Below are 27070 nucleotides of genomic sequence, written 5' to 3' on the forward strand. Positions count from 1 at the left end.
TACAGATGGCCCTTCTTTTCACTACATCTGTATCTTTGGGGTAAATACCCAGGAGTGCAATGGCAGGGTCATAGGGAAGTTCTATTTTTAATAAAAATAAGAATCTCCACACTGTTCTCCAAAGAGGCTGCACCAACTTATATTCCCACCAACAGTGTAAGAGGGTTCCCCTTTCTCCACAACCTCTCCAACACATGTTGTTTTCCTGTGTAAGTTGATATTTTTTACATGGAAAAAATATTCAGAACATATCATTAAGTGAAAAAAAAAACTATTAAAGTCAACTCTGCATAGTGTATATAACGTAAGCTTATTGGGGCGCCTGGGTGGCTCAGTGGGTTAAAGCCTCTGCCTTCAGCCCAGGTCATGATTTCAGGGTCCTGGGATTGAGTGGGTTAAAGCCTCTGCCTTCAGCCCAGGTCAAGATCTTAGGTTCCTGGGATTGAGCCCCACATCAGGCTCTCTGCTCAGCAGGGAGCCTGCTTCCTCCTCTGTCTCTCTCTCTGCCTGTCTCTCTGCCTACTTGTGATCTCTGTCTGTCAAGTAAAGAAATAAAATCTTAAATAAATAAATAAATAAATACATAAATAAATAACATAAGCTTGTTTTTGGAAGCATATATGTTTACAAGTACATCTATAGAAAACTTGGAAGGATGTACTTCAAAAGATTAATAGCACTTATCTCCAGGCAATTTTACTTTCTCCTTTCTCCTCCTTAGTATTGTATATGTATTTACAAAAGACATATATTACTTTAGTAATCAGGAAAAAAAAAATATTTCCACATTGATAAAAATACTACATTTGCTTTAAGTAGTTTTTAATTTCTTCAGATTCAGAGATCATATGATCTGTCAGTACTGATGGTGATAAGGTATCATGTGGGGTTTTCTCTCTTTGGATGACCCATGTCCCATACAGAATTACTCTTCTTTGGTGCCCAGAAATCTTTGTCTGCCTTTCTAAAGGAAGCTGGTGAGAAGTGGGCAGCAGCTGAGAGAGGATAGGAAAAGATGTGTAGGCATTTTGAAAGAGAGGTATTCTTTCCTCTTTTCTGTTAAGCCTACTGTTAGGAAAGGCCTAAGATTACAGAGCCTGGACTCTTACTCCTTCATTTTTCTTCAGGAAAAGTAAGGTGTGAGTCTCCCAATAACAAGTTGGACAAATTCACAGGAATACTGACTTTTAAGGGAAAAAACTACACCCTGGACCATGACAAGCTGCTACTCCGAGGCTGCATCATCAGGAATACAGATTGGTGCTATGGCTTGGTGATTTACACTGGTACGTCTCCTGAGAGTCATAGTCAGACCCCCAACCTGCTATACTCCATTCATGATCAATTTATGAGCACTCAGTTTCCAGGATGTAAATATGTGACTCAGATGTACATATACCATGGCTTTGAGACAAACAGAAAGGGAGGTAGATAAATGGGTAGACAAGAGGATGGAATATTTAAGAAAAACCTTTCTTCTTAGAAAAAGAAAAAAAAAGACATCCCCCCGCCAAGAAATGAGCTGCCAACATTATCAGCTCTGCCTTTTTAAAGGAAGTCTTTGTGTTCTAATACCATAAGGCACTTATGAGTCTTTCTAATCATATCTGGACACAGGAGAAGGTTAACATATATAAAGAGTACACATGGAATTACCATGTGAGAGGGGAACATATGAAAGAAGAGTGTATATATGTGGATTACTCCCAGGAGAGAATACACATGGTGCTCACTATGGAGAAGAATACAAAATGTGAGGATTCAAGCCACAGAAAAGGCACATGTGAATCATTAGCAGTGGCCCCTCCTCAGATGTCATTTAGAACCATAATCCCTTATACCTGGTGAAGGGTTTTTGGTGGATTTTAATGTGTTTGGAAAGATGGAGGAAGTTTCTGCGCCACACTGTGCCCTTAGGGATGATGGGCATTGGTGACAATGGGCATTGATGACGACAACCATAGTTAAAGGATGGGGAGCACTGAAAAAAGCATCAAGGAAGATTTACCACGGTGAATATTCAACTCATAGCTCCCCTTCTAAAGAATTCACCCTTAGACAGGGGGATCTTAGATGTCTCACTTTTACAGAAAATAATGAGATCCAAACCCTAGAGAGAAGCTTGAGATTCTAGGGAGGCCTTGGTGGAACTTTTTTCATTAGTTCTTGAGTTATAGTGACAGCTTCTAGGGTGACTAACTCCAAACTCAAAAGATTTGACGTACACTTATTTTCTTCACTGTACTTCAGCAGCTACTCCTACACATCACCATTCAGAAAAAGCTCATTTTTTCAGCAAAGGGTTTCTCTCTAAAGCAATGGCAGTGAGGCTGCCAACCAGCACAAATTTAGCGCAAACCAGAAATTAACTCTTCGTTTAAATGTTAGTGAAAAGTCTCTTGGAGCTTTGGGAAACTGAGAGCAAAGGAGAACTGATACCACTTAAGAACATCTTGAAGGGGTGCCTGGGTGGCTCAGTGGGTTGGGCCTCTGCCTTTGGCTCAGGTCATGATCTTGGGGTCCTGGGATCAAGCCCCGCATCAGGCTCTCTGTTCAGCAGGGGGCCTGCTTCTCCCTCCCCTTCTGCCTGCTTCTCTGCCTACTTGTGATTTCTCTCTCTCTGTCTCTGTCAAATAAATAAAGAAAATCTTTTTAAAAAAAGAAAAAAAAAAGAAGAACATCTTGAAGTTCAGAATTTAGTTGCTGTTCCTGCTACATGATTCCCAGGTTCTACCGTGATCTCCACATCCTTCTTGAAACATGAGGTAGGGTCATTCTTTCTAAGGACCCTTGGAAGATCCTGTCCCTTGTAGCTTCCAGCCTCTGAGACAAACTCCTCATGACTTCAGGCCCTTCATGAAATGCCTTAGCTTATGCCCTGTATTCTCAGTGTCTGCCCACATTATTAGGGAAGTTCAAGCTCCCTCATCTATAAACATTAATGAAATTCCTTCATTAGAGTACATGTAAAAATAACAATCAGGTGGTAAAAACCAGAGAAATTGCTGCTTATACTTTCTTCCAAACCTCTTACATTTTATGTACAGCCATATTTCTGGTCAGTAATACCCAACTGTAGTCCCACTGGCCACTAAAACTCTTTACTTCTACTTACCATCTGCCTGTTGTGAAGAAATATAGTCTTTCTCAGCCCCAGAAAAGCTTCCACCTCAGAAGAAATCACTGCCATTGCCTTTTCTGTTCTTCCTTTGCCAATTAGAAACTTGAAATAGAGCCTGGCCCAGTAGAGGGTTTCGTCAAAAGAAGGTGGAAAGCTCCTTATCAAAAAATCTCTTTTCTAAGCTAAATAAACCAGACGACGATGATGATACGTTTGTGGCTTCTGGTGTTGAATTACTGTATTGTACACCTGAAATTAATATAACACTGCTTGTTAAGTTATTGGAATTGAAATTAAAACTTAAAAAACAAAAACAAAAAAAAACCCTGGGGCTCCTATTCTGACTTAACCCATCTATGGAAGATTAGACTAAGGTGCTGCAAAAAAAAAGGGGTCAACATTGATGTACTTGCAGAAATAGTTGAGATAATCCTTAGAAACAAAATGTGCATTTTTTTAGTTATTGGCACCAACTGCAAGCCTTTCTCCAGACCTATATTACCCCCTGCCATTGGTGAGAGGTTTGATTAGGTGATCATAAGTGTATATTTCAATCCATTTTCAATCCTCTGAGATATTCAATGATTCTAAGAGCTGGTCTCCCTGTTTCACTTAGGACCAGACACCAAATTAATGCAGAACTGTGGAAAGTCTACCTTTAAGCGGACACACATGGACCATCTCTTAAATGTCCTCGTGCTCTGGGTAAGTTAAAGACATTTTTTTTTTTTTTGCTTCTTTACAAATAGACATGCTTTCCTTCCTTCCATGGCAGTAGCTGGCATTTCCCACTAACTTTAGTTGTTTGAAAAACTCAAGCAGTTTTGGGTATGCTATTTCCTAATGCCAGAAGCAGGAAAGAACAGAGCTGGTTTACAAGGGAGTCTCTCTCTAGTTTACACCTCTGTTGTAGATGACAGTCACAATTTGTTTAAGATTTCATGCTCTGATTAGTGATTCTGGAATGGATCAAGGACCCTGCTTTAGACACTGACACATTTTTATCTCCTCATAGCCTGTATTACTCATGAGCACTTTAAGAAAACTTTACTTAGACTAATAGAACACCTTACTTAACACAAGATGATTTTCAAACTGTTTCCTTAGAGGAGTCTAAGGTCTGTCCTAGGGAGGATTGAAAAGATCAAGTGAGTTTTGTTCTGGCCCCCTCATCCTGATATTGTACTTCAAGAAAAGCAGCTTGATATTTATCTGCTCTGTAAAATTTCAGTTGGAAAATAGATTCTGCTGCTAAGAAATGAAATTTGAAAAACACTCAACAGACAATAATAGCTTTGGTAACAGAAACTTAAATTAAAGATTTATTTCTGTGCTACCCTATACAAGTTACCTTCATTCTTATTAGATATAGACTTGTTTGCAATAACAGCAATTTCAGTGGTGCCTCTACTTAATTTAATGACTTTTCATTTTTATTTTTACTCTATTGCTTAGACTGGAAATTCAAAAATGTCTTTTCTTTCTCTATATCTCTCATTAATATCTGAATTATAAACTGCCTCTTCTCCCTTATTAATTATGGGAAATGTCACTGTTTTTTTCCCCTAAATCTTCTGGATTTAGTAAATGGGGTTTAAGACAATTAGGAAAGTTCATTCAGCTTTGAGACCAGAAGCTAGTATACACTCTTTTTCTTTCTACTGTCTGCATAGCTTGCAGCAATTGAAACAAAATGACATTTCTTGTTTTCTTGATGAGGAAGACAATCACATTTGAGAATTCAGGAAGATGACATAGGTAAATACGCCTCTGACAGTATTAGGAACATGTATTTTTAGGTACTAAATTAGGTCATTTAGCCTAGACTAAAATATTTTCAAAACAAGATGTCTCCCATATGCCCAGGAAGGTTCACCTACTTATTTACCTATCTGAAGGTCAGTGACAATACTTGATATCTGTTAGAGGGACAAGTCCTGTTTAAAAGGCAGATAGTCACATATGAAGAAATTTTAAAACTAAAAAGCAAACCCCATAAGCTTCCGGAGAAGAATAAACGGTCATATACGAGGATCAAAAATTAGAATACCATTAACCTTCTCAACAGCAACAGCAGAAGATAAATCTCAATGCCTTCAAAGGTGTGTGAGAAAATTACTTGTAACCTGTAATTCTAAATCTAGGGAAACTGTTGATAAAATTCAAGTATAAAGAAATATCCATATTGTAAAACCTCAAAAAATTTTATTCATTCATCATGTCTCTCCTCTTAGGAAGCTCCTAGTATGTATACTTAAGCAAAACAAGAAAGTAAACGAAGAAGAAAGATTGTAGAAGCCCAAAAACATGGGGACAAGTGAAAGGGAGTCCTAGGAAGATAGGTGAATAGCAAGCCTAGAGAACTCCAGTGCAGATTAGAGCAGGAGTATTGAGGTACCTGCGGTGAGGGTCTCCAGAGAGAGAGAATGTAGTTCTCTGCTCAGATTCTCACAAAATAGAGGCAACAGAGAGTCAGTGGAAATGCTGGGGGCAGCTAAGCTGGCAGAGTAGTTGCTATAAATTCCTATATTTCTATGGTCGTTCATGCAACCTTTCCTTCAGAAAGTATGAAATATTATCTGGGCTACTGCGTCCAGTTTTGGGCATCCAGTTTAAGAAGAACATTGAGAAGCTTAATGAAATGACTATAAAGAAGTACAAATGCGAAGTAAATACCTAACAGCCCTGACAGGAGATGAACCATCAGCAGACCCAAGGTGTTGAGTTTTTGGAAGGCAGAAACTAGATCGATGATACTGATAGATAAACCAGAGTATTAAAAGCTTCAGTGCAAATGCATTCTTCTTGATAGAACTTGGTAATAGCTCCAAGCTCGCATCAGCAGGTATGGAGAACAGAAGTGGTAGGTGGGATAATGATTGAGATAGTTAATTTTAAAACTGCCCATAAAACAACGTGGGCAACAATTGATCCTCTGTACCACCCTGCCACCCCTGTAGCATGTATATAGCAATAACAAATGTATTTGCCTTCCAGTCTCAGACAAGAGAACTGCTTTCTAAGGAAATTTACAACCTTTCTCAGAGTACTAGTGCTTCTAATATGGGTATCACATCACTTTAGAGTAAAACTCATTTTATTTTAAATTCAAGGGGCAGGGTACCTGGGTGGTTCAGTTGGTTGTGATTTTGGCTCAGGTCATGATCTCATGGATCCTGGGATCAAGCTCTGCAGCAGGCTTCTCACCTAGCAGGGAGTCTGTTTGGGATTCTCTTTCTCTCCCTTTGCTCCTCCCCAACACATGTGCACCACTCTCTTGTTCTCTCTCAAATAAATAAATAGCATAATTCATGTAGGCAGGCAGGTAGGTAGGTAGTTATGGGGCTTAAATGTGCTTGCATGTTCCTTGTGCACCTGAAGGTGAGCTCCGTCAATAATACTTCCTGCCTACCTACACAAAACACATGCTTCCATGTTCCCATTCAGGAGAGTGGCCTACTGGGGAAACAAAATTAACCAAAAGAAACCAAGCCAACCTATAACGATTAAACTGCTCTTTTACTCATATTTGTAAGTAGACTATAAGGAAACCAGGAACACAAAAGAAAAGGATAAGGAGGAACAAATGGAATAACTGACCCCAGAAAAGACACAATTCAGAAAAAAAGAAAAGAACTTCCAAAAACTCTTATTACTATTCTTAGAAGACACAACTGCATAAATAAAGAAGAATAGGGTTGCTAAAAAATGGAAAAAGAAAAAAGCAATCTAAGAGCAATAGAAAAGAATTTCGAGAAGTAAAAATAGCTGAAATTTTAAAAAGCCAATAAAAGGACTGAAATAAAGAGTCAAAGAACTCTCTAATAAAAAGATAAAATGTATTAGATAAATACTTCCTTTTAATAGAAAGCCAAACCAGTAGCCCCCAAATTCATCTACCAGGAGTATCAGGAAGAGAAAATGGAGGGGACAACATTGTCAAGAAATAATAGAAAAATATTTCCTAAAATTCAAAAAGGATATGAGTTTCAGATCTAAAGTGTCCAATAAGCATCTTGAATCTTAGAGCTTCAAAGGTATAGAGAAGTCCCTCAAAATCTTCACAAGGATAAGAATAAGATACCAACCAAAAATTGAGAATTAGGTTGGTACCAGATTTCCTACTCATACAACTGGGTCCTAGAAATTAGTAGGATCATCCCTTCTAAGGTCTTAATGAAAGTTATTTTGACCCAGAAATCTATACCCAGGAAAACTACAAATCAAGTGAAAAAACAAACCCGTTACTATCTTAAGACTTTTACCCTTGCTGTCAAGGCCTGCCCCAGATCTTTGCATGGCTTGCTTCTTGTTCATAGTTCAATGCTACCTTTTCAAAGAAGCCTCTTTTCTGTCTAAAGTAGTCACTCCCACCAAGACCTTCTTTATTCTGTTAACCTGTTTTATTTTCATCATAGCACTTAGCACTAGTTAATTTTTTTTAACTTCCTATCTCTTGGTCACCTATCTCTACAGCAGTGTAAACTCTTTGAGAGTAAAGACATTGTCCTTTTTTTTGTTTTGTTTTTACTACTTCATCTTTAGTCCCTAGAACTATGCCTGATACATAACAGAGCTTTACTATTCTTTGTTGAGTTGATGAAGAAAATAAATGAGTATCTGAGCTACCAAATTATGAACTCTAAGGTAGAAATTAAGTCATATTCATCTCTATATTCTTGGAAGTGCCAAAATAATGCTCAGGAAATACCTTTTGAATGGTTGCTAAATGAGGAAATGTTTTTGAATTAGCTAGGTTCTTGTCAGCACTGTAGTTTTGTTTAGATGGTATTTATTGCCAGGAGATTGTTAATGTAATTAGATGTAATGCACTCTCAGTTCTTGAAGCTGCAGCACAAATCTTACCTGGTTTAAACACTTCATTTTCTTCATTTTTGGAAATGTTTCTTAGGGGAAAATCTGGCAGATACAAAAAGCATATTTAGCAAAATTGCTTCCTGATGAGCCCCAACTGAGCTGGAGTTTGATCCCCTCTCTCCCCCCAGTGACAGTGACACTGCTTTCTAAACCCCACTCTATTAAGTAGGAGTGTGTCTATTGAGTAAAGAAGCAGTGTTTGAAATTTGAGTGGTGCCAGACATCTAGAATATATTTTGGGGGAGGAACAATGAAAAGTGCAGATGTGAAGGTCAAAGGACCAAGGAATAGTTTTTGTTTACAGCTGCCTGTGAAACCTGGGAGCTCCCCTGTGACAGGGACATCCTTAGTAGTACTCTGTTAGTTTTGTCAACAGTGACAAAATTGAGTATCTCTGAGCGTTTACTGGTACTACTTTTTGTGAAATGGAATGCTGTCTGCTCTTCTTGGATCTGACTGGCTCTGATAATAAACAAATAACCTGGGGTTTGTAGTCACAACCAATTACTTATTTGTTTCTAACTATAGAAAAGAAGCAAGATGAAGTGTTAGAGACTACATACCAATAAACTCCATCACAATAAGAGACATAGAACATCTGCAAGGGCTTAGAAAGCCTTGGGATAGCAAGAAAAGTTCTGGGAATGAGGAAAGAGCAGACTGTGTCCTGCCCCTACAGGCCTCACACTGAGGGGGAAGCTCTGCCTATGGAATTTGGTCTCATAGAGGTAATTTTCCTTTCTGGTGGCTTAATCTGAACAGAAAGATCTGGTCCTGAGGGACTCATGGTCTCACAGTAGAGGCAGGGCATATCATTAGAAATCATGGGTAATTCTCAGTTATCCAGGCAACAGAGATGAGCAGGTTGAAGTTCCCCTGTAATATTTTCCCACAGCTTTGAAAGAAATAATTAATTTAATAATTTATAACCAAAAAATAAATTATAAATAAATCTCTATTTATAAATAATAATTTATTCTTTTACCTTCCCCATTTTCTCTCCCACTGGAGCTGATGAAATAGTGCCAAATATGGACTCAAATTTAATGCTGGCCACATAGATTATCCAAAAAGGAAGGTGGGACCAATAGAATTCATCATTGAGGCTTGATCTGAATAATGAGGATAGCCTTGAGTTCACATTGAAAAGAAGGAGAAAGAAATAGGAATAAGATTGAGAAGAAACGGTTTTATAGCTCCAGAGAGACCATCACAAAGAGCTCAGCTACTCAGTATGAATCTGCATTTGACTAGAAATAAAAGCAGGTTTTAATTTTTTTTTTCAGTCTTCCTCTCTTTGGTTCTCCCCCATCCCATTACTCATTCAACACTAAAATCTCAAATATTGAATGACACTAAGGATTTACTTTTAATTTTTAAGTGATAAAAGTATTGTGATTATGTGTTTAAATAATATCCTTTAAAGGTATATATTAAACAGATAAAATTATATAATGTGAGAAATTTGCGTAAAAGGGGAAGAGGAGGGTACCTGGGTGGCTCAGTCGGTTAAGCCTCTGCCTTCGGCTCAGGTCATGATCTCAGGGTCCTGGGATCGAGTCCCGCATCGGGCTCTCTGTTCTCTCTCAGCAGGGAGCCTGCTTCTCTCCACCATCTCTCTCTGCCTGCCTCTCTGCCTACTGTGATCTCTGTCAAATAAATAAATAAAATCATTAAAAAAAATTTTTTTTAAGAAAAGGGGAAGAGGAAGTTTAAATGAAGTAAGACTAGCAATGAATTGATAGTTGTTGAAACTGAGTGATGGGTACATAGGTATTCATTATACCATTTATATAACTTAATATATATTTGAAATTTTTCATAATAGAAAGTTTTTTAAAATCTCATTTTCTGAGAATGGTCTCAGTTAGACCTACTCCTTCTGCGTTTTATACACTTGTCTTCAAAGACTTTCTCCTCAAAAACAAGTACTTTTCCCATCAGCAACTCAAAGATGAGAACTCCAGCCATCTAGCAGTGGGAATGTGTTGCTTTGAGCTAGTTACACTTTGTGACAAAGTACACAGGTATGAAGATCATTGAGCAGACTTAGAAATGGTTCAACAGTAACATCATATCTGTCTGCTCTAAAGGTATGTGGGCATCTAACGTAAGTGGAATGTAAAATTGTACAACAACTTTGGAAAGCATTTAGCAGTTTCCTAAAAAGTAAAATATAAATTTACTGTAGGATCCAGCAAGTCCAATTCTAGATATTTACTAAGGAAATAAAAGCATATATCCATGTAAAATCTTGTGCACACATGTTTGGCACAGCTCTTTGCAATAGCCATAAACTGGGAAAACTCAAATGTCTAACAAATTAGGAAACAAATTGTGCAATATCCATACAATAGAAGGCTACTCAGCAATAAAACTATCAGTAGATGCAAAAACATAAATAAATTTCAAAATAAAAAAAATTTATGCTGAGCCAAAGAAGCTGTCAAAAAAGAACATATATACATATATTTTAAGATATAATTGGCATGTAATGCTGTATGAGTTTAAGGTGTACCATACAGTGATTTGATATATGCATATGTCAAATATATAGTGAAGTAATTACCACACTAAGGATAGTTAACACATTCATACCTCACAGAGGTATAATTCTTTTGTTTGTTAGTTTGGTGGTAAGAGCTTTTAAGATCTACTCTCTCAGCAACTTTCAAATATACAATACAGGATTGTTAGGCCTAGTCACCATGCTGTTCATTACATCTCCAGAACCTAAATATCTTATACTGGAACTTTGTGGTCTTTTACCATCTTCACCCCACTCCTCCTCACCTACCCTTAGCCCCTAGCAATCACCAATCTGCTGTCTGTTTTTATGGGACTTTGTTTTTGTTTTAAATTCCACATATAGAGTATCAGAGTATTTATCTTTCTCTGACTTATTTCACTTAGCATACTGCCATCAAAGTTCATCCATGTTGTCACAAATAGCAGAATTTTCTTCTTTTTTATGGTTGACTAATACTCCTCTGTGTGTGTGTGTGTGTTTGTAACACATTTTCTTTGTCTGTTCATCTGTCAGTAGACACTTAGGTGATTTCCATGACTCGGCTTTTGTAAATAACGGCACAGTGAACATGGGGATACAGATAACTCCTCAAGATAGTAATTTAATATCCTTTGGATATATACTCAGAAGTGGAATTACTAGATCATACGGTAGTTCTAGTTTTAATTTTCTCAGGAGCATCCGAACTGTTTTCATAACGGCTGTACCAATTTACATTCCCATCAACAGTGTACATCCCCCCAGTACGTGTTATCTCTCTTTTTTTTTTTTATTACAGCCATTCTAACATTCTTTGATTATAGCATTTCTAAGATGACATCTCATTGTGGTTTTGATTTGCATTTCCCTGATAATTAGTGATGTGAGTATCTTTTCACATACCTTTTGGGCATTTGAAATCTAAATACGAAACAAATATTTGAAACCTATTATTGGGGTGCCTGGATGGCTCAGTCGGTTAAATGCCTACCTTCAGCTCAGGTCATGGTCTCAGGGTCCTGGGATGGAGCCCCATGTACAGCTCTCTGCTCAGTAGGAAGTCTGCTTCTCCTTCTCCCTCTGCTCCTCACCCCTCCTCACTTGTGTGTGCATACTCTATCTCTCACAAATAAACAAATAAAATCTTAAAAGAAATTTTAATTAAAAAATAAACCTCTTATCTATTTAGGTCCTTTGCCCTTTATTTAATCGAATTATTTGCTTTTTTGCTATTTGCTGTTGAGTTACATGACTTCCAAATGTATTTTGGATATTAACCTCTTATCAGATACACAATTTGCAAATATCTTCTTTCACTCCATAGATTGCCTTTTTATTTGTCAATCATTTCTTTTGTTGTGTAGAAGACTTTAATTTGATGTAATCGCACTTATTCATTTTTGCTTTTGTTGCTTGTGCTTTTGGTTGTCACATCCATAAAATCATTGCCAGACTGCTGTCAAGAGAGCTTTTTCTCTAGGAATCTTATGGCTTCAGGTCTTACATTTAAGCCTTTAATCCATTTTGAGTAAATTTTTGTGAGAGGTATAAGATAGGGGTCCAGTTTTACCCTTTTACATATGATTATCTAGTTTTTTGAGCACCATTTATTGAAGGGTCTGTCTTTTCTCCATTGAGCTTTCTTGCCTCCCTTGTCCAGTATCAGTTGGCCTTATGTGCATGGGTTTATTTCTGGACTCTTGACTCTGTTCCATTGGTGTTTATGCCAGAGTATCATACGTTGTTTTTGGTTTTTGTTTTAAGCTTTTATTGATGTGATACGGCGGGGTGGTGGAGAGCAAGCTACAAGCAGAGACAGCGGCAGGCAGGGGAGAAGCAGGCTTCCCACTGAGCAAAGAGCCCGATGTGGGGGTTGATCTGGACACTGGGATCATGACCCGAGCCAAAGGTAGCTGCTTAACCAACTGAGGCACCCATACTGATTTGATTAATATAGCTTTGTAATATAGTCTGAAATGAGGACATGTGATGCATCTAGCTTAGTTTTCTTTCTTAAGATTACTTTGGCCATTCACAGTTTTTTAGGGTTCTATAGAAATTCTATAGGGTTCTATGATTAATTTTTCTATATCTGTGGAAAAAAATGCCATTGGAATCTTGATAGGCATTCCATTGACTCTATAGATAGCTTTGGGTAGTATAGAATTTAACAATGTTTATTGTTCCAGTCCGTGAACATAAAATATCTTTATGTTTATTTGTATCTTCTCTTTCTTTCATTAGTGTCTAAATCCCAATTGATCACAATGTTTGATCCTTTAAATGTGTTGTTGACTTTGGTTTGCTAGTATTTTTGTTGAGAAGTTTTGAATCTATATTCATCAAAGATATTGGCTTATTGTTTTTTTCTCTTGTAGTGTCCTTGTCTGGCTTTGGTACCAGGGTAATCTGGCCTTGAAAAATGAGTTCAGGAAGATTATCTCCTCTTCCCAAACTTCTTTTCTAAACATCATTCTCAAATTTGTCTTTTTTGCTTCCTTGTCCCTCTATACCCTTTTCTCTCTCAACCTGATGGCAGATTGAGCTAATTTGGAACCATGATCTTGGGTAAGAAGGTATTATCTTTAGGGGCATCTGGATGGTGCAGTCAGTTAAGCAGCTGACTCTTGGTTTTGGCTCAGGTCATGATCTCAGGGTCATGAGATTGAGCCCCACATTGGGTTCCATGCTAGTTAGCAGCAAAGTGACTTTAGGAAAAACACTTTTCTGTTTTTAATATCAAGTTCCTTATCTATTACTAAAAAAGAGGTTTTATAAATATTAAATTAAATAATATACATAAAGTACTCAGCACAGTTGCTGATATTTAATAAGTGTTTAATATAGTTTAATTACTTTTTTAAAGATTTTATTTATTTATTTGACAGAGAGAGACACAGTGAGACAGGGAACACAAGCAGGGGAGTGGGAGATGGAAAAGCAGGCTTCCCACCCAGCAGATCCTGGGATCATGACCTGAGATGAAGGCAGATGCTTAACGACTGAGCTACCCAAGCTCCCCTAGTTTAGTTACTTTTATTTCCCTTCAAAGTCCCAAAGATGCCTCCTGCTGGGCTTTTTTTTTTTTTTTTTCCTATTCTGGGTAGTACTGGTTAGAGCCTATGAACTATAGGGCCGCCCTCACCTCCAGGAAGAGAGAGAAGTTTGTTGAGAGATAAGTCTCCAAAAGGTAGGTCTAAAGCAGCATATGTCTTGGACGAAATGTTAATTCTTTTTTTGATTTTTCAGATTTTCCTGTTTTTAGGTGGCATGTGTTTTATCCTAGCAATTGGGCATGGCATTTGGGAGAACAAGAAAGGCTACTACTTCCAGGATTTTCTACCATGGGAAGAATATGTGTCTTCATCATTTGTCTCTGCCATCCTCACATTCTGGTCCTATTTCATTATTCTCAACACTATGGTGCCCATTTCCCTTTATGTCAGGTAGGCTTTTTTGACCACTTTGTGTTATAGGGGGAGAAACTGACTTTTACTTCCTGCTTAACTTACCAAATAGACTGTGAATGTTTAGATAACATAGATTGTGTGCTCTTTAACTGTTTCCTTCCCACAGTGCCCAGTGTACAAAACACTCTGAGAAATGTCTAGAAATGGGGTGCCTGGGTGGCGCAGTAAGTTAAAAGACTAACATGGTTTCAGCTCAGGTTATGATTTCAGGGTCCTGAAATTGAACCCCACATCTGGCTCCACACTCAATGTGGAGTAACCTTGGGATTCTCTCTCCCTCTCCCTGGCTCCCTTCTGCTTGTGCTTCTCTTTCTCTCTCTCTCTCAAATAAATAAATCTTAATAATAATAAAAAAAAAAAGATAAGAAACTGCCAAACTTCTTATCCAAGGATTAAAAAAAAAATGTCTAGAGATTGTGTAAATGCTTTCCATATCCAGGATACTGTGCTAGATACTATGTGAGTTATACAAAAGAAAATCATCCCTACCCTTAAATGGCTTATAATGTAAATGAATAGGAGCACCTCAGTGACTCAGTCGTTAAGCATCTGCCTTTGGCTCAGGTCATGATCCCAGAGTCCTGGGCTCCCTGCTCCATGGTGAGTCTGCTTCTCCCTCTCCCACTCTCCCTGCTTGTGTTCCCTATTTCACTGTATCTCTCTCTGTCAAATAAATAAATGAAATCTTTAAAAAAAAAAAGACTAAGACATATAAACCCATACAATAATTAGAAAAAATGTACAGAAATTGGGTGATACTAAAGCACAAGCCAGGGAGCCACAGTTAATCAATGAGATAGGTTCCAAATATTCATTTGTAAATCATTTAATCAGAACTCACATTCTGTTTTCCCATAGAAACAATGTGACAAATGGTAGGTAGGTATAATTATGACCTAAATTCTGGTTTCTAAAAGTTGGTACAGAAAAAGATGTTTCCTCCTCCTTTACATGGACAAAAATTTGAAATAGATAGAATAAATTTTTACTCTGATCTCCTTTTTCTGTTTTCATCATTCCCTTTCACAATATGCACCCAGACACATTTTTGTATCCTTCTTTCCAAGTTTCCTAAGCCCTGCACTGTGACAGTCCAACCTGAAAAGCACCTTAAGTGACAAAATTATCTTATTAATTTAATATTTATTGAGCACCTACTATGTGCCAAGCACTATAATAGGTGTTAGAAATAGAAGCATGGGGTGCCTGGGTGGCTCAATGGGTTGGGCCACTGCCTTCGGCTCAGGTCATGATCTCAGGGTCCTGGGATGGAGTCCCACATCGGGCTCTCTGCTCAGCAGGGAGCCTGCTTCCTCCTCTCTCTCTCTGCTTGCCTCTCTGCCTACTTGTGATCTCTCTCTGTCAAATAAATAAATAAAATCTTAAAGAAAAAAAAAAAAGAAAGAAATAGAAGCATGAATAACCAGACAGCTGTATCAGTCTCTCCACTGAGCAGGGAGTCTGCTTCTCCCTCTGCCTCTGCCCCTCCCCCTGCTTGTGTTCCCTCTCTGAATGTGCTTCTCTCTGTCAAATAAATAAATAAAATCTTTAAAAAATTATGGTACAGTATAGAAAATGATGTAATAGGAGTATGTATGGGAATTCTGTGGGAGACTAGAAGAGGAATGGGTTGATTCTACTTGGAGAACCTTGGGGATTTCCAAAAAGTAACAATCAAACTGATACTTGAGAAAAGAGTAGAATTCACCAAGTAAAAATAGCAAAACAATATTGCAAACAGAAATATCAGTTTGTGTGAAGGTTTGGTGTTTTTTAAAAGCTTGATCTAGTCAGAGAACAGTGAGTAGCCTAGGATAAAATGTTGGATGGTAATTTAATATCATATCCAAGAGAGCCTTAAATGCCAGGACAAGTAGTCTGGATTTTATCCTAAAAGCCAGAAAGACCTTTCTAAGGATAGAAATAATCTGATTAAATGTTTGGGTTTAGAGAAATTGCTGTGTTGGTTAGTATGGCAAGGAAGGGAGGGATCAAAAGTCAGTGCATGAGGTCTAGTAGTCAATAATGTGGGCTAGAACCCTCCCACCTCACCTGAAATAAAAAAATCCACATTGCTCAATGCAGCTGTCTCTTAGAAGCTATCAAAACTAACACACATTAAGCATGAATAATGATAGGAAGGAGGCCCCTTAAAAATCTTAACTGTTTTAAAATGAAGATGCTTGTTAACCATAAAGAATCTATAATGTTAAAAAAAAATTTAAAGAAAAAAAGAGGGCGCCTGGGTGGCTCAGTGGGTTAAGCCGCTGCCTTCCGCTCAGGTCATGATCTCAGGGTCCTCGGATCGAGTCCCGCATCGGGCTCTCTGCTCAGCAGGGAGCCTGCTTCCCTCTCTCTCTCTCTGCCTGCCTCTCCGTCTTCTTGTGATTTCTCTCTGTCAAATAAATAAAATCTTTTAAAAAATTTTTAATTAAAAAAAAAAGAATCTATAATGTTCCTTACTTGGAATAGAAGAGGAATGTGAATAGGCAATAGGGAAAATTCAGATAAAGTAAGGAAGACACTATTAGGGTTGGTGGTGAGGGAGAAGCTACCCCACAGGCAGACTGGGTCTGCCTGGAAATTTATCAGGTCAGCTTCTATAATCAGCTGTTTCTAATTTTCAGACATCCTTCCCTTCTTCTGTACAAAGAAGTTTGAGTGTTTCAAGTTTCTCTCTCTTCTTTACCGTGGATTTACATGACAGTTACAGTAATCCTCTAATTTAACCTAGGCAGCCTTTTAGTAGTTAGTTCTTAATTCTGTCAGGCTTTGCATTACTGCAGAAATTCAAAATATTTTACTTTTCCTGGGTATGTTTTGGAAGAAGAAAGAATGAAAAGGGGTTATGCCTCAGCAAAATTAAGTATGTCTCAGGTGGTAAAGCCCTGAATAATAATAGTCAAAATCAGAATTACATTGGGTTGGCTGGTGGGAAGAGTCCTTCAAAATCCCTGGTAGGTTCCCAAGGAAGATACTCTGATTTTCAGGTCCTCACCCTGACCTATCATAGGACTGTTTAGAAGGAAACCAAGATGATATATTTGATCTCTTCTGACCCAGGACCCTTCTTTTCTTGCTTTCTTCAGTGTTGAGATAATAAGATTGGGCAACAGTTGCTATATCAACTGGGATCGGAAGATGTATTATGCACCAAAGGACACACCAGCACAGGCTCGCACCACCACCCTTAATGAGGAACTTGGCCAGGTCAAATATGTGTTCTCCGACAAAACTGGAACCCTGACTCAGAACATCATGATTTTCAATAAGTGTTCTATTAATGGGATAATCTATGGTATGCATGCCTTCCTGCTTTCTCTGAGTCCTAGGGAAATTCTACCTTGCAAATTGTTTCCAAGAGTAATCTCCCTCTAAATCTATATGCCTCTGAAATTCACATTTACCTCTTAATCTTCAGCCTTCCCTATTCGCTAGGCAAAGATCCCTCCATTTACCTGCTTACCAAAAAGCATTTATTTAACACCTTATAGAGGTAAACCATTGTGTTGGAAATTGGAAATACCAAGATGTACAAGACTTAATCTCTGTTCTCAAGGTATTCCTGATGTCTTGAGAGTGTCAGTTCACTCATACTAAATCAGACGGAGAAACCAGCATGTTGATGAAGCTGCTAATCTCTACTTCAGACCAATAAGCAGGCTTGAGAGAAGCTATCAAAGGAACATAATAAATGCCACTGAATTGTACGCTAAATAATAGTTAACATTTTATGTTACATGTATTTTACCACAACAAAAAAATTTAAACCTTTCTTTAAAACCCTCGCCAAAGGGCACTTGGGTGGCTCAGTCAGTGCATCTGACTTCAGCTCAGGTCATGATCCCAGGGTCCTGGGATTGAGTCTCACATCGGGCTCCCTGCTCTGCAGGGGGCCTGCTTCTCCCTCTCCCACTCACCCTGCTTGTATTCCCTCTCTCGAGACAGTGAGTCTCTCTCTCTCTGTCAAATAAATAAAAATATATAAATAAAATAAAACCCTTGCCAAGTCTCTGCTCTGTTTCTTTACCAACAGGTTATGGCTATGACAAGAATGGACCAAGAGTAGAAGTCTCTGAGGTGAGTGATTGCAGCTCCCTGTAAAATGCATGTGGGAGCTAAGGCTGTGCTGCATAGCAACATCGTTAACACAAATTGGGAGTCCCTTAGCTCCTGAAATAGTAAAGCTTTTATTGGCTCCGTAATATCAGAAAGCATTGTACAAATGGCCTATGTTTATTTGTAGGCCATTTGTTCAATGGGATTTGGGTTTGTGGGGGTTTTTTTTGTTTTTTATTTTAAGATTTTATTTGTCAAAGAGAGAGAACGCAAGCAGGGGGCAGAGGAAGAAGCAGGCTCCCTGCTGAGCAAGGAGCCTAATGTAGAACTCAAACCCAGGACTCCAGGATCATGACCTGAGCTGAAGGCAGACACTTACCTGACTGAGCCACCCAGGCATCCCAAGAATTCCTTGCATTTTAAACATTCATATTTTATAGTTCAAACTCCCATTTGTTGATTAATTCTTATTTTGAAATCTGTGTTTTAAAATGAAAATACCGGGCTCCTGGGTGGCTCAGTGGGTTAAGCCGCTGCCTTTGGCTCAGGTCATGATCTCAGGGTCCTGGGATCGAGTCCCGCATTGGGCTTTCTGCTCAGCAGGGAGCCTGCCTCCTCCTCTCTCTCTCTCTGCCTGCCTCTCTGCCTACTTGTGATCTCTCTCTGTCAAATAAATAAATAAAATCTTTAAAAAAAAACTATTAAGAAAAATAAAATGAAATGAAAATACCTTTGTTTGTTCTGTTTAAAAAATAATCTATGCTCACTATAAAAAAAAAGTCCAAACTATACAGAAATGTATGAAGAAGAAAGTTAAAGTCACTCAATCCCTTGTAGAAAACCAGTGTAAAATTTAGAGGTATACTCTTTCAGATATTTTTCATGTGTGTATATGCACATATACATCGAGATCTAATGATAGACATATGAATGGATGGATGGGAGGAAGGAAGGAAGGAGAAGAAAGAAAATAAGGAAGGAAAGAAAGAAGAGGAAGGAAAGAAGAAGCATTATAGCATGTATGCTATTTTTACCCTCCTTTTTATGCACTTGATGTATATTGTAGTCTTGTTTCCATGTCAGTAAATTTAGGTCTACATCATCATTTTGAATGAGTGGCATATCCAATAGTATTAGTGTACCTTAATTTATTTAAACAACCCCCTATTTTTATTCCATTTTCTTTTGCTATTATAAATAATATTGTGGTAAGCAGCTTGGTATATACATTCTTGTCTCTTCTTCTGATAATTATTTCTTTAGAATAAAGTCCTAGAATTGAAATTGGCTGGTCAAAGTGTAGCCACATTTTTAATGCATTAGTATTGCCATATTGTTCTCTAGATAGATTGCATCAATTTATAATCTCACCAAAGTATCTGAGAATTCTTTTCTTCCCATATCCATATCAGTACTAGGTATTAATCATCTTTTAATCTTTAGAAATTTAATTGGTAAAAAATGACATCTCATGTAATTTATCTTCCTCTGTTTACTAATCAGATTGAATCATTTTTATGTCCTTATTTTCCTTCCCCTTCCCACTTAATTTCCTATTTATAATATTTTATGAGTCGCCTGTTCATACTCTTTGCCCTTTTCTTCTTATTTGAAAGCACTCTTTTTTTTTTTTTTTTTTTTTTTTGAAAGCACTCTTTATATAGTAAAAACACCAACTCTTCCTTTGGCACATACGTTATAGTTACTTTCCCCATTTTTGTCTTTTGGGTTTTGTTTATCATTTTTTTCTGTGTAGAAGTTTCTAATGTGTGTGACCAAGTCTGTCAGTCTTTTTCCTTTATAGTTTTAGGATTTGTGATATATTTAATAGTCCTAACTCACACAATTATAAAAATATCTTCCTATTCATTCTTCCTATTTCTAGCTGGTTCATTCTGACTATTTTCTCAAGTATTAAATCTCAGTTTATGTTTATGGATTTGATTTTAAGCATCCCTTCATAGGGCTTTCTCTTTTACCTTCATGGTACTCCTTACCCTGTCCCTTTCCTTCTAGAACCAGTTCCAAACCCTTAGCCACTTGACTTATGTACCAAATAGCTAATTCCAGCTCCCAACTACTGCCTCATTTATATCTCTCCAAAAATATTGGGAATGGGAAAGAATATCTTTCTCCCCCTCCTCCCCCTTCTTCTTCTTCTTCTTCCTCCTCCCCTCCTTCTTCTCCTTCTTCTTCTTCTGCTTCTGCTTCTATTTTCAGTCCTCTTCCAGGCACTCTGGTAATGACCTTGGCAATATAAACAAAGTTGTAGTTTGTAGGGAATACAAGCTGGTCAAAGGGTGGCCACATTTTTAATGCATTTAACATTGCCATATTGCTCTCTAGATAGATTGCATCAGTTAATAATCCCACCAAAGTATATGAGAATTCTTTTTTTCCCACATCCTTCCCACTTCTTCAGGAACCTCAGTCAGTCCTAAGCTCTCTCTTTCTTAGTATCTAAAAGTTATCTCCTTAATGTGATTCTTTCCCCTCAACTCAAGTTTTCCCTTTCTTTAAAAAAATGCTGAGGCGCCCAAGTGGCTCAGTGGGTTAAAGCCTCTGCCTTCAGCTCAGGCCATGGTCTCAGGGTCCTGGGATCAGGGTCCTGGGATCGAGCCCCACATCAGGCTCTCTGCTCAGCGGGGAGCCTGCTTCCCCCACCCCGCCACCCCCGCCTACCTCTCTGCCTACTTGTGATCTCTGTCAAATAAATAAATAAAATCTTTTAAAAAAAATAAAATAATGCTTAGTGCATCCATACAATGGAATGTTATGCAGCAGTAAAAAAAAATGAGCTATCAAGCCACATACACACAAACACAAGGAAGAACTTTTTTTTAATAAAAATTATATTTATTTATTAGAGAGCACAAGCAGGAGGAGGAAGAGGGAGAAACAGACTCTCCACTGAGCAGGGGACCCAATGCAGAGCTGATCCCAGGACCCTGAGATCATGGCAGAGCCGAAGGCAGACACTTAACTAACTGAGCCACCCAGGTCCCCCGGGGAAGAACTTTTTTTTTTCTTAAGATTTTATTTATTTATTTATTTGACAGAGAGAGAGAGAGAGAGAAGCAGGGGGAGAAAGGGAGAAAGGGAACACAAGCAGGATGAGTGGGAGAGGAAGAAGCAGGCCTCCTGCTAAGCAGGGAGCCCAGTGCGGCACAATCCCAGGACCCTGCAACTGTCGACCTGAGCCGAAGGCAGATGCCTAATGACTGAGCCACCCAGGTGCCCCAGGGAAGAACTTTAAATTTTCACTTAGCATATTGCTAAATGCAAGAAGCCAATCTGAAAAGGCATATACTGTATGATTTCAACTATATGACATCCTGGAAAAGGCAAAACAGTAAAGACAGTAAAAAGATCAGTGGTTGCCAGGGGTTTGGGGAGAGAGGTGGAGAGAGAGATGAAGCAGTGGAGCACACGAGATTTTTAGGGCAGTGCAGTTATTCTGTGTGATGCTGTCATGGTGGATTCATTAAAATATGCATGTTTCAAAACCCATAGAACTTTACAATGCAGAATGAATTCTAGTGTAAACTACAGACTTTAGTTCATAATAATATATCATGACTTTCGGCTCAGGTCATGATCTCAGGTCCTGGGATCGAGCTCCACATCCGACTCTACTCAGCAGGGAGCCTGCTTCCTCCTCTCTCTCTGCCTGCCTCTCTGCCTGCTTGTGATCTCTCTCTCTGTCAAATAAATAAATAAAATTAAAAAAAAAAAAGGAGTATTGGGCACCTGGGTGGCTCAGTCGGTTAGGCATCTGCCTTCAGCTCAGGTCGTGATCCCAGGGTCCTGGGGTTGAATCCCGCGTCAGGTTCCCTGCTCAGCGGGGAGTCTATTTCTCCCTCTCCCACTCTCCCTGCTTGTGCTCTCTCTCTTTCTGTGTCAAATGAATGAATACAATCTTTAAAAATAAAATTAAAAAAAAATAAAGAGTATTAATTTAAAATAAAATATGTAGTTAAAATAAATAAAATAGTAAAATAACCCTTAGCCCATTAAACAGAGATAACCACTAATAATAAATTTTTATATTTTATTTTTATTCATATATTTTTTAAAAGCACTTAGAACTATTCTTGCATTACCCTCTAGCCATTATCTGTCTCCACCAGTCCAAAATACTATCAACCATATGTCAGACTTTGAGTAAATGCTGAAGGTTGGAGAAAAACAAAAAAGACATGTTCCCTACCTTCAAAGAATTGGCAGACTGGAGGAGGAGCCGTATAAGTAAAAAGGCAATTACAGAGGTCTCTAACTCCTCACCTTTCTTTCATTCTTCAATCTACTCTCTGTAGTCAGACTCTGACCTAGCATATCCACTGAAACTATCCTAGCCAACTAGCATAGTTTCCTAGCCAACTATCCTAGTTGACTACTTGCTGTTAAATCCTTACCCAACTTCTCTGCAGATTTTAACACTTCATCTCCACTTTTTCTTAAAGTTCCTGTCTATTGGCTTCTGTTAAATAACTCTCTTTTTGTTTTTTCTTCCTGTCTAATTGCTTTTTCTCATCAACTTGGCCACAGGAGCTGATGTTCTCCAAGGCTCTCTTATTGAACCTCTTCCCCATCTGTATAGTTTCCCTGAGTAATCTCATGTATTTACATGGCTTTAACTACCACCTACTTATTGATGACCTCCAAATCCATCTATCTAAGGAATCCTTTGTTGCTCCCTCCTACCCATGGCCATGACTAAAGATATTTTATAGAAACTGTCTATAGCTATGCCGTAGTGTCTTAAGGAGTTTACTCAGTTACTACCTCTACCCTCCATTCTGAATCCCCTTCCTCTCACCTGGTATCCCCAGTTTCCATCCTTTGTGTAGTACCTGGATTTGCTTTTCCACCTTATTTAACTGGTTCTTTGGCTTACAGTCTCGGAATTTTCCATGAATTCTGACTCTCAGATCATGCTGTACTGCAGCTCCAAGACTGCCCTGTATCACTCCTGTATCCAGCCAGATCTAATGTTCTCCAACATTACTTGTCTGGAAGGGGGGATTAGAAACTAGCTTTGATCTTTACCTAAGCTTCAAACTATATATGTCTGCTTTCGTCACTACCTGTAAATCCTTCAAGTATCTCCAGTTCAGCCTGTAAAAAATATCCTCCTGACAGGTATCCTATCTCAGTGAATGGTCTTATCACCTATTCAGGGGCCCTATTAGGAAATATAAAATTATTTTTAACTCTTTCCCTCTGTCACCCCTCATATCATGTATCAGTTCTAGTTCCCTATATTTTCAAACTATTCTCTTAATTTAATATTTATTGTTACTACATCATTTCTCTTATGAATTACTCAGTGGCCTCCTAACTGGTCTCCCTGCTTCACATCTTGTTGGTTCCAGTATATTCTCCTGCTGCTACCAGAGGATTTTCTCTGACACAAATCTAATTATATCATTTCCAGAAAAAAAAAATTGCTGTGCTTCCCTATTGCATATAAGATGGTAATGCAGGATCTACCTCATGCCTACCCTCCAACTTTTCTCTCATCACTCACCAGCTTCCAGTTTCAAAAAGTGTGCCGGTGTAAGATCCCAGTTCTAGAAAAGCCTCAGGAGATGCTACACTAATAATAATAATTAATAATAATAATAATAATTCACTAATGCTAGTGAATTATCTTAAATTATCTTAAATTACTGAACCCACAAACTTCTCAGAGCTCACAGTTCTGTGGTTGGCCAGGTCTAGGGCTTGGTTCTGGACCTGACCATACTTCCTCACTGCTGTGACAAAACTCCTTCTAGATGGTATATAGGAAAGAGCATCTGGGTAGTTCAGTCAGTTAAGCATCTGCCTTTGACTCAGAGTCCCGTGATCCAGCCCTGAGTTGGGCTCTCCACTCAGCAGGGACTCTGCTCTCCCTCTTTCCCTGCTCCTTCTCTCACTCTCTCTCTCTCACTCTCTCTCTCTCTCAAGTAAATAAATAAAATTTTTAAAGAAGAAAGAAGAAGGAAAGAGCCAATATAGCTTACTACAAATGTCCCTGTTCCAGACATAGCACCAACCAGGACAGTTACATCTATACTTGACATACTGGGACCCAGCAGATGTAGAACCATAACCACAAAGAGCTAGAGAAATATCCTTGAGAGTTCTGGTATGGACTGGAGAAGTTTGTTATTAATATGACACTCCAGGATGGGGGCAATAGAGTCTCACAGCCAAACGGAGTCATGTTTACCCAAGATGGTCACTACAAGCCTAGCTGAAATGGAGAATGAGAGTCAATATCTAAAGGAACTGGGAAAATGTTAGTGAATATTGGGTCCTTGAGGGTTAGAGGCAGGAAGGGACCAGGTATGCTGACAAGTCAAGTAAAATGGCTCAAAATTAAGTCTGTGATCAATAGGTATATACTGAAGCTTCCTTGTTATACAGCCCTGCCTCTATTTTGCAGTATTCCTCTCTAGCCACCTGTGTGGTTAGACAGAAGTAGTGCAACACAGTGATATCACTGTACTTAGGGTTAAGTTCCCTTCCCAGGCCCCAAAATCAGACATAGGGCATCCAGAGACAAAATTTTTCCAGATACCATTTACTATTATGGAGCAGTTGCCCCCCCCCCCCATTTCCTCAAGTTTGATTACCCTGGATTTGGAACTTGGAAGAGTAGAGCCTAAAGATGGCCATTGATCATTCAGGGTAGCTGGGGAAGAAAGGGGACAAGAAGGGTCTGCCAACTAGCCCTCAGTTTTTCTCCTGTGGGATGGATCTTTTCTGGCCCCAGGGAATGGATGGTTCAGGTCAGAGCTAGAAAGACCTTAGAAACCAGCACAGAGTCTCCTCCATTTATCTTGATTTTCTCTTCCCATCCTCCTGCTAAGTGTTCTTATCCCATTCCAGAAGTTGTCCCCAAATAGACCTTCTGTAAAGTGTCAGGCTGCCACTGAGAAGTTTGTTCTGGCTTATATGTTCTAGGAAACAGAAAAGGTCGACTTCTCCTACAACAAACTGGCTGATCCTAAGTTTTCATTTTATGACAATACTTTGGTGGAAGCCATGAAAAAGGGAGATCACTGGGTGCACTTGTTTTTCCTCTCACTCTCATTGTGTCACACTGTGATGTCAGAAGAGAAAGTGGAAGGTGAGGAGGGGCCTGAGGACTCATTGACAGAGAATATGTCATAGAATCTAGGATGGCTACAGGTGGGCTTGGTTTGATATCATTTGTAATGGCTTAATCTAAGAGCTTTCTAATAGGGAGTGTTGTCCAGCAATGGGATGGATAGGCAACTAGTGAGCTGGAGATATTCAAGTAGAAGACAACCTCTTAGTCATATAGAAGATTCAGTCATTGGATAGGGTTCAAACTTGATGCTTCTGACCTTGATTTTCAGCAGTGTTCTGTCACAGAGTCTACCTGAATTGTCCCCAAGATCAATCCCATTATCTCTGACAAGACTTCCTGAAGGATGAGTTGAGTTGTCTTGTTGCTTCACAATTTCACAGTATCCCCACATATCCTAGTTTCTTTAGTAATCAAATATAACTATGACATCCATGAATTTACTTAAACCTCTTTTAGAAACAATGAATGAGAAATGACTGATTAAAAATTAAGAAGGCTTTTGGGGCGTTTGGGTGGCTCAGTCGGTTGAGCATCTGACCTTGGTCTCAGCTCCAGTATTGATCTCAGGCTATGGGTTCAGGCCCCACACTGGGTTCCACCCTGGCATGGAGACTACTTTAAAATTAAAAAAAAAAAAAATGAGAAGGCTTTTTTTTTTTTAACAAACAAGAATTTAGGTAACCAAATCAATCATATCCTTTAAAATCAATGTGCCTGGGTGGCACAGTCATTAAGCATCTGCCTTTAGCTCAGGTCATGATCCCAGGGTCCTGGGATCAAGCCCCACATCAGGCTCCCTAATCCATGGGAAGCCTGCTACTTCCTCTCCCACTCCTCCTGCTTGTGTTCCCTCTCTCACTGTGTCTCTCTCTGTCAAATAAGTAAAATCTTTAAAAACTAAATAGATAAAATCAATGTACCTTTAATATAATACTACCGTTAGGACCACCTTATATTTGTGTATCACTTTATAGTTTTACAAATTGCTTGCATGTTTTTTAAAGATTTTTTGAGAGAGAGTGAGTGAGAGCTTGAGCAGGGGGGAGAGTCAGAGGGAGAGAGTGAAGCAGATTCCCTATTGAGCAGGGAAGCCGGACACAGGGCTCCATCCCAAGACCCCAAGATCACAAATAGAGCCAAAGACAGCCACTTAACTGACTGAACAACCCAGGTGCCCCAAATTGCTTGCATTTATATTATCTCCCACAATTTTCACAACAGCCCTCTTAAGTAAGCAGAAAAAGAAAAAGGAACCCAGTTTTATAGAGAGGGAAACTGGAGTTAAAAGAGATTAAGTGACTTGCCTAAAATTCTAGTTAAGAAGGCAGAGATAAGAACCCAAATCTCAGGGGTGCCTGGGTGGCTAAGTCGTTAAGCATCAGCTTTCAGCTCAGGTCATGATCCCAGGGTCCTGGGATGGACCCCCACATCAAGCCCCACATTGGGCTCCCTGTTCTGCGGAGGCCTGCTTCTCCGTCAAATAAATAAAATCTTAAAAATAAATAAATAAATAAAATCTTGTCAAATAAATAAAATCTTAAAAAAAAAAAAAAGAACCCCAATCCCAGGCAACCCTCTTGGGTACCCACCTTCTTCAGGAGCTTTGTACTCTCAATAAACTTTGCTTTGCTGCCCACCACAAAAATTTAAAAATAAAAACAATAATTTAAAAAAAAGAACCCAAATCTCATGCCATGAGATCTTGCCCCACCCACCATGGGTGTCTCCAGACCTGATATTCTACCAAGTTGCTATTACTTGAAGCATATTTGGAATTGTCTTTATTTATTGCCTTACGTGACAAGGTAGGAAACAAGAAAATAGTCTTATTGTCCCAGAGATACATCTTATGTCTGACATAAAATTATATCCCATGTGCCTTATTCACAAGTATAAGACTCTGATGATACATAACTGTTTATACAAAT

General features: G+C 38.7%; 1 protein-coding gene across 2 annotated transcripts in view; it reads left to right on the forward strand.

The window, feature by feature from the left end:
* LOC101673740 (phospholipid-transporting ATPase FetA-like) overlaps positions 1–27070 on the forward strand; it is a 115506-nt gene that overhangs the window by 69830 nt on the left and 18606 nt on the right. For both annotated transcript variants that reach the window (XM_004747511.3, XM_045081556.1), the window contains 6 exons: positions 1128–1286; positions 3738–3826; positions 13758–13954; positions 17068–17276; positions 18015–18058; positions 24992–25157. In XM_004747511.3, the coding sequence (XP_004747568.2) occupies positions 1128–1286; positions 3738–3826; positions 13758–13954; positions 17068–17276; positions 18015–18058; positions 24992–25157 (864 nt within the window). The remainder of the gene's footprint in view (positions 1–1127; positions 1287–3737; positions 3827–13757; positions 13955–17067; positions 17277–18014; positions 18059–24991; positions 25158–27070) is intronic.

This window comes from Mustela putorius, unplaced genomic scaffold, assembly GCF_011764305.1.
Source record: "Mustela putorius furo isolate JIRA1106 unplaced genomic scaffold, ASM1176430v1.1 tig00000580_pilon_pilon_pilon, whole genome shotgun sequence".
Lineage (NCBI taxonomy): Eukaryota > Metazoa > Chordata > Mammalia > Carnivora > Mustelidae > Mustela > Mustela putorius.